Genomic DNA, 15,283 nt, shown 5'->3' with positions numbered 1-15,283 from the left:
AGCCCACACAACCTCGTGCTGACGCCTCCCCCATTGGGACTATCCACTAAGAGGAACCTGAATATTTTACTTGGACGGTTTTAACTTTAATTTTAACATTAACGACCCGCTTTGTGGGTGATATTTTAAATGCAAATGGGATACCCGCACTCGGGGTACTGGATGTTGTTGTGTTTTACGCTCCGATACGTGTAACATCTTCCACAAAAAACTGTATATTGTGATTGTTGAGCAGTGCAAGTGTTTCCATGTTTTTGTTGTGGTTGCCTCTGATGATGGCTCTTTGTGAGCCGAAACATGTAAGGCAAATGTGAGAAAATGGTGACAAGAATATATATTGTTACACTCGACGGAGGTTCTATTGATAATTGGTGATTGATAGTGTAACGGACCAAAATGAAACAATTTAAAAAAAAAAAAAAAAAGGATATGTTTACTACTGCAACTGATGGCCACTGTACATTGATATTATTAACTGCGTAGTAAATCCTCTGATGCTCGGATAGTTCAGTCAGTACAGAGACTGGGCTATAGCTTGTATGTCTGAGGAATCTGGCTTCAATTTTTGGCAGGGGTAAGAAATTTTTCTCTGCTCCATAGTGTCCATGCCAGCACTGGGGCCCACACAGTATCAAACCAAATGATTACTGGAAGCTTATTTCCCAGGGCTAAAGCATCCAAGCCGTGAACCTAACCACTCACTTCCATCAAATTCCAAGATTTGGAATGCATGGAGCTATACCTCCACTTCCCCATGAATTCATGGAACAGAGCTTAATTAGGTGCAGGGACACCTTCACCTTTTATAATTATATACTGAAATTCTTAGAAGTTCATGATAATAGTATATTAATATAACAATTAACTTTCAGGGTATTTTCAATCATCTTATTTCTTATTTTAAAATGTTATTTTACAGACTGGATTCTGTCTCCCAAATGTTATTTTTAAATAAAATTAAGATGACTAATGACTATAAAATCAATCACTGTACTGAAATTTTTGTTTAAACACAAGCTTTTGTTTTGGCACTCACAGCAAAGGAGACAACACAATAGTGTTCCAGCACTCTCTCTCCCATGGTATGGAATTTGAGAGCTTGTCCTTCACTCTCATCTGTATAATGCTAGAATGAATGTCGTCAAGCAAAAAGAAGAGAAATTTGTAATACAGAATAATAATAACAGCAACCAAGAATCAGCCAGGACCCAGACAAACCTAAATAGTAGATGTTTCCCTATAGAGAACTTCAGCATGAAACACAGTGAAGATGCAGATGTATTCCTATGTAGGATTTGAGGTTCTCACAGCTGTGAGTGTGAAGAGTACTGCCTTGGGATGTGTTGCTATGTAATCTTGTTTACTACTGGACCACACAACATCGGGGCGCGCGGTAGCGTAGTGGGTTGAGGCACTATCCTACAAGTTGGAAGGTCGTGGGTTCAAGTCCCGATGAGGTCATTGGATTTTTCAATTGACCTAATCCTTCCAGCCGCACTATGGCCCTGGGGTCAACTCAGCCTCTAACAGAAATGAGTACCAGGAATTAATTAAATAATTTTCCTGGGGGGTACAGCGCGGCCGGCGCATAAGGCTGACAACCTTACCGCCATCTCTGAGCTGATTGTCTAGATAATGTGGGACCCTCAACGTCTCACAACCCTATGGGCCTTCACGGCCTGTTACAGGGATAGCTTTACTTACTTTTTACTTTACTTTACTACACAGCATCACATTCCAGCACACAGTACTTCTTAAAAGTGTTCTGAATAAGCACATAAGTATTTACTAAAAGAGCCGGGATAGTGCAGTTGATATAGCAACTGGCTACGGGCTGAATGCCCAAGGGGTAGGAGTTCAAGTTCCAGTGGGGGCAAGAATTTTCACTTCTCCAGGTCATCCAGACCAGCTCTGGGGTCCACCCATCCTCCTACTCAATGATACTGGGGGCTCTTTCCCCAGGGGTAAAGCGGCTGTGGGCACGAAGCTGACCACTCAGCTCCAACTAGTTCCAAGGTCAAGAAAATTTGGATCTATACATCCACTTCCTCATACATCTTCATGATGTAGTGCTTAAATAGTTAAGCACAGGGACAACAACCTTTTTTTTTACTACAAACAAACATGCGAATCATGACACAGTCCATGCTCAACCCCGTGATGCTGGCCATAGCTGTGCAACTTGACACGCTGCCTCATTCCCACACCTGACATCACCTGTCGCAGAGCAAGTATCAGGAAGGATCAGCTACAATAAGGTGAGGGTGACCAGTTGTGTTATTTAAACAGAATCTGCAAAAGACAATCAAAACTTTGTTAATACTTCAGGTGTAAATACATTTCATTTACATACATTAAACATAATTTAACAACAATAATGAATATTGGAACTCTCAAGAGGCCTACAATATGTTCCTTTATGTTACAACTGTCAGGTAAAAAAATGGACTATCACAACATATAAGAAAAAAAATATAAAAGATAAAATAACATACAGAAAGGTCACAAGACTTATTGCAACAATGCTAACATTTCACAACGGTTCATGTAGCAATGATATTCATTTTAAGAACAATTTTGGTCTTCAATATACTGTACCATGTTTATCAGTTAAAGTAGTTTTATAAACTTCGAAATAAAACCACACAGTCACTAATGGCAAGAATATTTTATGAGAGAAATTCTTTCATTTTATAATAAGCTTGACATGTCTGGATCATTCATATTTTGAATCTCTTCCAATTTCTTAAAGCATGCTACAACAGCTGAGTACTATAATTTCTAAAACATCTGATGAGCTGAAAAATATGTTCCGAACATCAACACGGCCATATATAATTCACCTTCTTACAACGTGAACACTCAGCTGCATACAATTCATGGCTCGATATGTATCCACTACAGAACTATATTTCACTTTCACTAATATTTTATTAGACACATCACACATTAATAAATCTGTTGCTATATAATAATTCTCTCACATATTTTACTATCAAACTAAAGCAACTATTCCAAGATCATCAATAAGCATTTATCTTTCATGTAAGATTTGAGGCTTTCACGGCGGTGACTATGAAGAAAGCAGTCTTCTGGGATTTGGCACCGTGTATATGTGGTGTTAACCGACGTTTCAGAGGGACGTATCGCCTCCATCTTCAGGGTAGAAGAAAAAATATAAGAAATCTGCAAGCGAAGAGACCGTGCTTTTACCGGTTCTCACAGTCTCTTCGCTTGCAGATTTCTTATATTTTTTCTTCTACCCTGATGATGGAGACGATACGTTCCTCCGAAACGTTGGTTAACACCACATATACACGGTGCCAAATCCCAGAAGACTGCTTTCTTCTTATTTATCTTTCATATCTGTCATAAATGCCACACTCAATCTTAAATACTACTTATAAACAATTTAAAAAAAAAGTGCAACATTATTTCAGTTAGCCTAGAATATGATTTTGAATGTAAACCAAAGCATGGAACAGCCCTCAATTTCACAAGCAAAATCAAATAAGATTGCAGTCTTCTGGGCTATGATACTGTATAGTTCTACATGTGGTTACTGATGTCTCAAAAGAATCTGCTATGTCCAAGTTTCTTTCAATGAATGCAGCAGGCCTTCTAAAGCACTGCTAAACAGAAAACTGCACACTGTCATAACCTTTATTCGACAATCATGAAAACCTTAGGCCTAAGCACAAGCCTGTAAATTAAAAACTGGCATGGAACAATTTGTACAGTATACGTCCATACGAAACTAAACACGACTTCCGTAACTCTTCTATCAATTTGGCAAGATTTTAATATAAAATTCCAAAACTGAATGCAGCCACAAAATCCATTCACATAAATATAAAAATGTGTTCCGATAATCACAAACCTAAAATATTTCCCTTCCGCATTATTCTCCTGATATTGGAATGTTAACTTGAAATGCCTTTGTGTCTGTGTGGGTGTCTGACGTTGCAAGTTCCAGATGCTGCCTCTGGTGCAAAGCCAAATGGTTTTTCTGAAAGAAAGCTTTACCACATTTGTCACAGGCATGGTGCCTAACATCACAGCTGCCACCACTGTGCCTTCTGTTATGCTGTGCTAGCCCATGCTTTTGGGCAAAACATTTGCCGCAGTCAGGGCAAACATGAGGTTTTGGTTTCGGCTGTGGCGGAGTTGATGGCACCATACCGCTGAGAGACGCAGAGGTTCCAACAGAACTCTGGTTCAACTTGCTCATGGCAGTTGGATGGAGTGGAGTTGGACACAGGAAGTGAGCTGCTGGTTGCTGGAATGCTGCTGCAAGACCGCATAAGTCCGCAACAAAGTTACGATCGCCAGCATGGAGACGGTAGTGTAGCGCAAGAGCCTCTCGATTTGGAAAACAATCACCACATTCCCTACGAAAAAGTACACAGAGAATGCAACCAACTTCAGACCATGTGTATTAATGTGAGTAAATACGTGGAAATATACAATGACTAGTGCTTACAGAAAGGAAGGGAACTCATGGCAGGTAGTTTCAATCTAATCAATGATCTAATGTGAACTGTTCCTTGAAAATGCTTGGATGTTAGAGAAGTCTCTGCTCCCAAGTTTCCGGTACCTTCCTTCTCTAGATGACATGATCTAACATGGTTACATACTGACTATGAGAATGATGCCAGGGGACCCAGCTACCTGCATACGAAGGACTTCTCATCTGCATGAATGTGGGAGTGCTCAACAAGTTCTGTTTTGCGTTGGAAAGTTTCACCACAGGGCTGACAGACAAATGGACGTTCCCCTTCCACGTGGAGTCGAGCATGAGCGAGGAGCGTTCGCTTCTGTAGGAACTCCTTGCCACATACATCACAGGAATGCGGTATGCGACCATGCAGGCGCCCATGGTTCACCAGCTCAAATTTGCGGGCAAAAGTGCTTCCACAGTCTGGACACACATATGGCTGCTGGCCACCGTGAAAGCGAGAATGGATCACAAGGTGCTCTTCACGTGAGAATGACTCCCCACATTCTTCACATACATGTGGACGTTCGCCTGAATGAAACTTTGCATGGGTGGCCAAATGGCGTTTCTGAGGAAATGTTCGCCCACATTCCCGACAAACAAATGGCCGATCCCGACTATGAACTCGAGCATGAGTCACAAGATGATGTTTCAAAGTAAATGACTTCTTACATTCTGGGCACTGATATGGCCGCTGACTGCTGTGAAGCAGCAGGTGCGTACTCAGACAGTGCTTGTGTGCAAAGCTCTTGCCACACTCTGGACACACATGAGGTCGTTCACCAGTGTGAACTCGAGCATGTGTCACCAGATGATGTTTCAGCAGAAATGACTTTCCACACTCCTGACATGAAAAAGGACGCTCCTTGGCCACTCGATACTTCTGCCCTGTGTTAACCCCAGTATCAGCCAACTTCCCACTTGAGGTATTGTTTGTCTCTTGAGCATTATCCAAGCTTGCACCTGAATGTCTGTTCTTCTGCTGTGTATTATTTGTGCTATAATTGTTCTGAGCCCCTATATGAGAACTGTCAGATCCTACTAGGCTGTTGGAGACCGCGACTTTTTTCAGTAAAAATTCACTACATTCCTGTGCAGTTAACTGCAATGGTCCACATGGAGTCATGAAGTGTTTAGCAGCAGCAGCATGCTTTTCAGCACTAAACACCTGACCGCCGCTGGCACGAAACAGTGAGTTTGTTGATTCACAATTGCAACCTTTTTCACATGTAACATTAAATATATCGTTATGTTTTTTAGAATTACTGTGTGACTGATGTGCATTGTTTTGTTGCAGGCTGTCATTCATTAGAAACATAGTTGTACACATAAAATTATTATTCATGTTCTTATTAAAATTATTTGTTTGTATAAACGCAGTGGAATTTTGTTCCTTGTTTCCTACAGAATAAGCCTTTGTTTTATTTTGACTGTCAGTGTTTCCTCCGTGACAAACTGCTGTATCATTAATAGAGGACCCAAAAGTGTTCAAGTTGCACTGTGGGGTAATTCCCCAAGGACTGTTGCAAGATGATGTAGGTGCTGAAGCGGCACACATTGGGAAACTGGCAGCACTCTGAAACACATCGCGAAATAGAGAATCTTCCAGTTTGATTCTCTCCACGAGATGTTCTGACACAACTTTGAGAGAGTCAAAATGCATGGATGGATGGCTCCCCCATCCTACTGATGCTAACCCTGGTGTTCGGCGCCTGGAACGATATAAATAACATACTTCAATACATTACTCGTTTTTCGTTACATTACAGCTCGAATTTTTAAAGAATCAATAACACGGCACTGCTAGGCTTAGCAATAAAAAAATTATTCCTATCAAATTACTAACATTTATCTACAGTAACACCTACCATCCTGATAAATATTACACCGTGAATCTAACTTAACTGCTTCTATACTTCAGTACAATCAGAAAACATCAGTAAGAGCAATTCGGGATATTTTAAAGACATCAACAAATACTTGACAGTCAGCCATTTTCCTTTTACTTCTGTATATCGCCAACATATAAATCCCATAACCATTCAGGAATATTCACATATGTACTATGAAAGCCACTTCATAATTGTTAATAAAAACGCATTAAAATTCTTATAGAATAATAGATATTTTAAATATCCAATATTTAATTTATGATTTGATTTCAATGAATTGGAATAAAATATTAATCCAAACGTAATAATTCATTGAAGATATTCATGTTGGTATGACCGCATGGCAGCCAATGGCATAATTTAAAAATACCCCAAATAGCTTAATTTCATATGATAAAACCATATCGTTTCCAGTAATAATGTACATGGGTTCAGTTTAAAATTTAAACAAATTGTCTTACTCTACACCATCCAAAACCGTAACTGGTTCTTCTTTAATTACACATTCTGGCAGAGAAGTTGGAAATGGCACTTCTTGTGTGTAATGCATTCCATTACTTGACTTCTCATTAGAAACGTTTTTGTTCACTGTTTCTGCGGCTTTATGAAAACATGTATTATTATTCTCAGGGGGTGTCACTGTCACTTCTACTTCAAAACCTCTCTTTTCACTTGATATCGGGACGCTATTAGAATGAAGGTTATTATCTGGGGTTATCTTGCTGTCGGTAAGGGACTGTATTGAACTGACATCACCCGATTTCATAGGATACAAACTGTCAAAGTAGGATTCTAGCATTGTGTATTCCATCCCAACACTTCCTTTGCCGTCATAAACTTTTACCTGACTCCAAGGTGGGGCCCATTGCTCTGTTGATGTTTGCCCCATGTTGTTCATTGCTTTACATACATATCACATTAAAAAAAAATAACACTCCAGAGTTCACAGCACCATTTATATTCACCAACTGTACTCCAACATCTTTCATTAATGTAATTATATTTCTGAGGACCATGTTCAACGTTTTGGTCCAAGCCATAGTAGCGGGCTTCTTTTCATGTTATTTTTAATCGGGAAAATGTAATCCACTTTTTATGTCTTGAAACCAACACAGTGGAGCCATAAATTTAGAACACATGTTCGTCTTAGTGTTACAATACGGAAGTAATTGATATTATCAGAAAAACTTAAAATCCTGTCATATGTCAAATGCAAACTGACAGTCAATTTCCATCTATCGACATATGACAATCGATAGGCGGCCATTAAGAGTGGCCAACATGACATTCAAAATACTCCATATTATAGAATGAATTTCGTTCCGTGTTTAACATCATGAGTGGAAAGCTATTTCACTTTGTATTGTTCCAAATTATTAAGGCTGCTTAAGCAAACAATATAAATGAAAGAGACGAAGATGTAATCTAATTACTGCAATGGATATAAACAATTAACAATGTTGTTTGTACGTCTTTCCTTCGTGTTCCAAACACGCATCCGCTCATGCTACAACAGATCACATCATACCCCATCTTGCACAGGTTATGTGAACTTACAATTGGTCAAGACGGTCAAGACGTCATGAAAACCTGTGCAGAGATGGCAGCACACTTTGCTCTCTGAGGTGGAAGTCGTCCGTTACATCACAAACAACATTCCTATTTTTTTTTTAATTCGCTAAGGGGGGGGGATGGAGTCCAACTGGGTCCACTCGGCACGGAGTCCACTGATTGGCCTATTGTACCCCGGGTGATTATGATGATGGAGAATTTGGTGGAATTAAGATTGGCAGGGGAAACCGAAGTACTCGGAGAAAACCCGCCACTACGTCCACCACAAATCCCACATGATCGAACAAACCGCTTGAGCTATGGCGCGGCCAATTAGTTACTTACTTCCATTCAATGTAAGATGAGACACAGGCGGACGACGTCTGCGAGAAGCCAAGTCAAAGTCAAAGTGACATTGCGCCTGACGGTCAGTCAGCCAGTAAGTCTGGGTGTCGAGTCCCATATGGGGATCATGACCAGATAATTATTATAATAATTATCTGGTCACAAAAACAGGCAGTAACTGTCAACAATAATTATTGTTGACAGTTACTGCCTTGTTTTTGTGGGGCGCCCTCTCTGACGAGAGGATGAGTCTGTCTTTTTTATATGCTGCTGGCTCTTGCCAGTGCAGTCTTTCTCGGGTCCGAGTCCCTTGGAGTTCGAGGCCATATTTTACTGTCTCAGAATTGAGACTTCCCTTTTCGTCGCCTCCTACGACTCCCAGGATCACGGTGGAGGTATTCTCTATTGTTGTGTGTTTGCAATTTCGTTGCCTTGTAATAGAAACTCCTTGCCTATTGTTGGCCCCGCATTTGCCTTCGCGAGAACGTGTTTACCTAGCTGTTCCCTAGCAATGGCTATACATGCTACATTAATAATACGGGTTTTGAGGGTATGACCTGGTTTCATCTCGCTCAGGATATGGTCCCGCGGCAGCAGCTTGTGAATACAACAATTAAAAGCTGGGTTTCACAAAATGCCGTAAATTGCTTGACCAGCTGAGCGACAATTAGCTTCTCAAGTAGGACTGTGCTTCATATATTTGGTTAGCTTCAGAGAATATCAGATGCGAGTACCTCTTTTGCTTCAGTATCTTGCACCTCGCTTATAAATTATACAAGTTTTCGGACAGCGTTCCTGGCTATAGATCCAGAGGTCTCGGTTTCCATTCACAGCGCTACCAGGTTTTCTGAGAAGTAGTGTGTTTGGAAAGGGGTCCACTCAGCTACTTGAATAGAAAAGTAGCGGCTCCGGTCTAGAATCCCGAGATTAACAGCAGTGGGGATCCGATACGCCGACCACGCGACACCCTCTGTCGGCTAAAGTTGGCACTATCGTCACCGACAAGCGTCGGTCGCTCGGTCGGTATAGTTCGCTTGCGGACTGAAAGGGCACGGAGTTTTGAAAATTGTATCTTTCATGAGAATGCTATACATTAGCACAATGGCAGTAGTAGAGAGACTGCCACTTCTAGCGAACTTGGGACGGGGAGATATGAGTCCTTCTCGGGTTATCAACCATGTGAATTGATTAACTACGTTTCTGAGACCATCTCCGTCCCCATCATCAGGTTGTGAAGTTAAAATAGCCGATGTTAACGAAACTGGCTGTCGTTTTAGAACCATCAGTGTCTTCTAATGCGTTAAGGATATATGCCTCTGTATTTACCTGCAGAGCCGGTCACGGTAGCCGAGCGGTCTAAGGCATGTACTGTCTTCGCTCGCTTGGAAACCGGGATCGTGGGTTCGAATCCCACTCAGGGCATGGATGTTTAGTCTGCGTGTGTGCGTTTTTCTGTGTTTGTGTAAAGGTAGAGGACTTGCGACGAGCTGATCACCCGCCCAAGGAGTCCTACCGAATGAGTAAGATCTAGAAAAACCGAAGTGAACGGAGAAGTTCATGGAGGTAGGCCTAGGCTCACTGGGGCTGTAGTGCCAAGGAAAAAAAAATTACCTGCAGAAACTGACGAAATACGTTGAGTGCCCTGTACGTAAATTCGAAAGTTGTACGAAATCTGAGGAACATTTAAATTCTGAAGCGTGCTTACTTCTCGCTGAAGAATGAATGTATTTCCTACCCGCTTCGATCCCCAGCATGCTCATGGTGAAGATTTTGTTTGTTGTGGCATTACAGAGTTGCGACATCGATACGCGGATAACCAGAGGTAGGGGTTTCTAAATGGTCACATAAGAAATAGGTTTCCCAAAATTTTAGTCGCCACAGGACAACAGGGGTGAACAATTATTTATCTAGGAAACTTTTAGATCGATTTCCACCTAAAAGCAATCCTAGATTTTACACAAATAGGCCTATGTATTTTTAAGATACGCAGGCGTCACACAGATTTTACGCACAAATTATGGGCCTCTGTATGTGCTTCGTGTGATTGTGAGACTAAATAGCGATTATTTCCATTATCAGCATGAACCAACGGTTTTCATAGAGACACAAGAAGCGAGACAAGAACCGATTTGTTAAACACATATGAATTTCAGGCTTCAAGGGCTAATCGGCTGGAGCTGGAACCTGAGTCCGAGTTTTCTCCACAGCTAGAAATATGCAGAGGTGAAGGTAAAGTTGTCCATATGCTTAATTAATTCAGCACTATGCGTAAAGACATATGAGGGAGTGAAGGTATAGCTCCGTCATTCTTGACCTCAGCACTAGATGGATGTGAGTGATCAGCTTCATGCCACGGCAGCTTTAACCGCGGCTAAAGAGTCCCCGGTATCCACTGAATATGAGGCTGAGTCTCCCAGAGGTTGGCTTGACGCTGTGGAGTAAAGAGAAATTTCTTACCTCTGCTGGGAGTCGAACCCTGGCCGTCCAGCCTGTAGTCCATTTGTATACCAAGCCATGCCAGTTTCCCTATTCCCATGAAGAGTGAAAATTTCTCTAGGTCAGGGTCATTGCATACCCCTGATATAGAGACGGAAAAGAGGGAGGAACCCTCTTCAAGGGCCTACATATCTGGTTCACGGTTCAATGGGTCAGACAAGGCCTTATCCCCCCCAAATATTTTTCGAATAGAGAAAAGAAAGGGTCATAAATAAGTGTGCAAAAACTATTCGCCATCTGTGATGCTGTTAGCTCAATAAATACGTCCCACCATTACACTTTCATAGAATTTGGCTAAGGAAAAGGGGGGCTATTTGAAATCACGATCGTCATGATGTATATATGATACGGTTTTCGGGAAAGGGGTAGCAATGTTTTGGGTATAAGACATTTTTCTAACGGCTCGCCTGTTATAAAATTATATTAACCTTTGTCCTTGGGCAGTCAGATTTCTTAACGGAAATAAGCTGATGGCTGTTTGGAACTAAATTTTAAAAGTGTATTAGTCCGCGTATGATATACTTAAGTTACGATAAAAAAAAACTGTGGCATTCTCGTATAGCTCAATAAGGCTAAGGTACTAAAGGTAAAAAGGTAATATTGTCCCTGTGCGTAATTTATTAAGCAGAATGACATGAAATACATATATTATGTTTCTGAACATTATCTATCTACGGAGATAAAGGCTAGCTCTATCGACTGGACCCAAATGAGAAGGTTTTACCTGAAGACGGAGACAGAATCTAGTCTCTCAAACGTTGTTTTGAAAAATAAACAGGACGGTTTTTAGATAAAGACAATACGATGGATAATGTCCAGAAACATAATATTTGTACTAATGTACCATCGTCACAAACTTTTAGATATGTGAGATGTCGTTGTGTGTAGAGACAACCACTTATAACACTTATATAAAGTAAAGTAAAGGTATCCCTGTAACAGGCCATGGAGGCCCATAGGGTTGTGAAATGTTGAGGTTCCCACATTTTCTAGACAATCGGCTCATAGATGGCGGCAATGTTGTCAGCCCTACGCGCCGGCCGTCCTTAACCCCTAAGAATATTCCAAGAATATTCTTGGTACTTATTTATGTTAAAAGTTGAGTCGACCCCAGGGCCATAGTGCGGCTGGAAGGATCAGGTCAATTGAAAAAGTCCAATGACCTCATCAGGACTTGAACCCGCGACCTTCCGGCTTGTAGCATAGTGCCTCAACAAACTACGCTACCGCGTTCCCATTACACTGTTATATAAAAATATATTGTAGTTGCACAGAATATTCAGACGAACTTGAAGAATTGTAGATCGCTGGCTGAAGACTGACTGCCTCTGTGGTCTAGTGGCCAAAGTTCCTGGCTACAGATCCAGGGGTTCCGGGTTCGATTAGTGGTTCTGGAACGGGGTCCATTCAGCCTCGTGAGCATAATTGAGGAGCTATTTCAAGGAAATAACGGCTCCGGTCTAGAAAATCGAGATTAACGGCCTTGGGGATCCGTTGCGCTGACCACGTGACACCTTCTATCAGCAAAAGCTGGTACTAACTTCGCCGACAAGCGGCGGTCGCTTGGTCGATATAGTTGACTTGCGGACTACAGGCCACGGATTTCTTATATATTGCGGCTGTTTTCGTGTTCCACTGGGTGTGGCGCTCGCTAAGTTATGTGTACGTAGTGTTGCTTTGTGTTCCTGGAGATACTGAAGAAAAGTGCTAGGAACTTCAGGCAATTTAACTGTCTTGGTACAAGACAGATTTGTTTCGTCATTAATCCTTCTACGTTTTAAGCAATTGAGCGTTACATCACCATTGACACAACCAGGAGTGTGACGTCACACCGAGCAGTGGTCGCACATTGTCGCATTGCAAAATGTTTTATTAAATTTGTAATTCATTTCCGTTCATTGCAACGTATGCGTCATAAACTTGGTCTCAGGCAGGTGACGTCACTTTCAGTGCCGACTGTGTGCTTTGGGATTGCCAGTATGTGTCAAAATGAGTATCCTTAACATGTGGGTAATTCTGAGGATGAGAAATTGGTACTGCTGGAGCGATTGTTGTCCAGTTCATGCGTTCCTTGGGGATGATTCAGCAAACAGAGCCTACACCTGCTGGTGGTATTGGCGGCCTAGTTCGAGGTGCAGTTCCACAACTGTACGTCGCCGACCGTGGATCTCAAGCATGGCAGATGACATGATATTTTAGGGGGGCCGTGAAACCAATTTTTCAGGGGGGAAGAACCAGAAAATTTTCTTTCCAGGACTATTCTTATTGATCCCCCGCCCCAAATATTCAGAATAAAAAAAGTGTAAAGCCATCCCTGTAACAGGCCATGAAGACCCATAGGGTTGTGAGACGTTGAGGCTCCCACATTTTCTAGACAATCGTCTCACAGATGGCGGCAAGGTTGTCAGCCTGGCTACTCTTTACCCCCAGGAAGATTCCTGGTACTCATTTCTGTTAGTGGCTGAGTCGACTCCATGGCCATAGTGCGTCTGGAAGGATTAGGTCAATTGAAAAATCCAATGACCTCATCGGGAATCGAGCTCACGACCTCCAGGCTGGTAGCATAGTGCCTCGATCAATTACGTTACCGCGTGCCCTTTCAGTGTCCAGAACAGAAGAATAATTTTTTAAAATGCTTTTAATTTTTATATTAATATTTGGTGTCATGCTTCTTTTTTCAACTTTTTTTTTTTTAATCCGGGGGAACAGAAGCCCGGCTCGACTCCCTCTCCCCCTGGCGCCCATGACTTCAAGCAAACTCCAGCTATCCTGCGAACCAGGGCACATCATATCTAGTGTACGTAGTCTTAGGGGAGAAAAATGGAATGAGAATTGGCAGGGGAAACCGAAAAACTCGAAGAAAACATGCCCCAATGCTACTTTGTCCATAACAAACCTCATCTAAATTGACCTGGGACTGAACACGAGCAGCTGCGATGAAAATCGGGCGAATTGTTCTGTTTAGCATAAAACTAAAATAGAGCCGAAAACTGAAACAGTAACTAGCCACCACTGAGTATCAGCCATTCAGTTATAGGAAGAAAATGTATATGCTATAATTCTTCCAGCTTTAAAATTTTGGCGTTTGGAAGGACCTTAAGTAATTGTCTGGAGCCTGACTTTCTGCCCAGTTGAGTATTTGAAGATGGTGAACAAAATGGCCCGCTCCGTCTAACGTCTGTCTTGCGCGGACTGTGGGGAGTCCCTTGCTCCTTCGTGGTCTCCTTCTCCAAATATGAGCCGCTATAGACTGTCCTGAGGGTCCTGAGCACAAGCCAGAAGTCCCGCGTTTGAATTGCCTGCAAAACTGGTTTAAAGAAACTGCAAATTGTGAAGTTATACGCTGCACAAACAGACATATGGTAGGTGGTCATTAGTTCGAATCCTGGCCAGTCTCGATTGCCCTTAATGTTCCTACAGCATAGCATAAGTTCATGCACAAGCCTATAGCGTTTAAAATTTCGTCAGAGAGAACACACTATGATCTGGAAGTTGCTAAATTTTGGAATGTGACACCATGTAGTCTGGGAGAAGTTTACCTATATCTCGCAGGATCGTATTGCTTCCATCCTCATGACAAAGAATAAAATGAGCAATTAAAGCAAGCAGAACTTTGAATTTCTGTTGGCTATTTTACGATGCTCTCAGTGGCTAGTCTGTATAGCGTGAGGTGGCAAGAAGACAAACAGATAATGAATTAGAAAAGATATGAAAAGAAACGATTGTGACCTAATGGAGGCATTCTCTCAAAATTTTCGTGAAGGAACTGAGGAAAACCATGATAAACATCAGTGTCCCTGTAGAGAGCAAAGACTGCCGACTCTGAATCTAAAGGAGTATTGCTGTGACAGACCCATGTGTCAAATCCTTGTTGACAAATGACACTGAATGCTGAATCCAATGAGGTAAAGCAGGGCAAATATGAATACCTCCTAAAATTGCAGCGCCTACAGAACGACGTTCTCCGTACCATTGAAAATTGTCAAGGTACATACCGGTCCTCTATTATGCGCACAGCTTTCAACATTCCGTATGTATACTATTACATAATATAATGTACAGATGACAAGCAGAATTCATACAAAATCAGAGAATGGACATGTTCGCAACATAGGACAAAGCGACGCCAGACACAGAAAATATAAGAGGCTTAAACTTGGCGGCGGTCAAACTTACGACAGTCAAGTGATTAAACTGCCTTTGTAGGATAAGATAAGTGAGATAGGCATGTTAAGGCCTGGACTAACAGAGGACTTGTAAAAGGAAGAATTATCAGTAACATGCTCTATGTGCAATACATAACACTTGACGAAAGTTCAAGCATATTTAAAAGAGACAACCATATCTTCTCGTTAGAGAGGGTGTCACATAAATACCATGACTGCAAGGGTTCATTTGGAAAAAGAAATCTCTGGTCGTAAGGCTCAATGGGCTTGGCGCTAAGACGAATTGATAGGCGGTAAACCACCAGGCGTAAAGTAACTTTGACACTGATTCTAGA

The 15,283-nt window shown here is 41.7% G+C and overlaps 1 protein-coding gene across 3 annotated transcripts; it reads right to left on the bottom strand.

Annotated features, from left to right (window-relative positions):
- Positions 1-3,358: 3,358 nt before the first annotated feature.
- On the bottom strand, positions 3,359-7,637 carry LOC111869637 (zinc finger protein 260). 3 transcript variants are annotated; one of them, XM_023861304.2, is made up of 3 exons: positions 7,235-7,637; positions 4,672-6,210; positions 3,359-4,391 (listed from the first exon to the last, which is right to left on the bottom strand). In XM_023861304.2, the coding sequence occupies exons 2-3, from the start codon at positions 6,159-6,161 to the stop codon at positions 3,902-3,904; spliced, it is 1,980 nt and encodes a 659-aa protein (XP_023717072.1). In that variant the 5' UTR covers positions 6,162-6,210; positions 7,235-7,637; the 3' UTR covers positions 3,359-3,901. The 3 variants fall into 3 exon arrangements, with proteins under 3 accessions (XP_023717072.1, XP_023717070.1, XP_023717071.1); XM_023861302.2 differs by lacking the exon at positions 7,235-7,637 and adding an exon at positions 6,852-7,224; XM_023861303.2 differs by lacking the exon at positions 7,235-7,637 and adding an exon at positions 6,367-6,544.
- Between the last annotated feature and the right edge of the window lie 7,646 nt (positions 7,638-15,283).

This window comes from Cryptotermes secundus, unplaced genomic scaffold (assembly GCF_002891405.2).
Source record: "Cryptotermes secundus unplaced genomic scaffold, Csec_1.0 scaffold611, whole genome shotgun sequence".
NCBI lineage: Eukaryota > Metazoa > Arthropoda > Insecta > Blattodea > Kalotermitidae > Cryptotermes > Cryptotermes secundus.
Note: the sequence above shows the minus strand (reverse complement) of the source record. Positions and strands in the feature narration are given on the sequence as shown.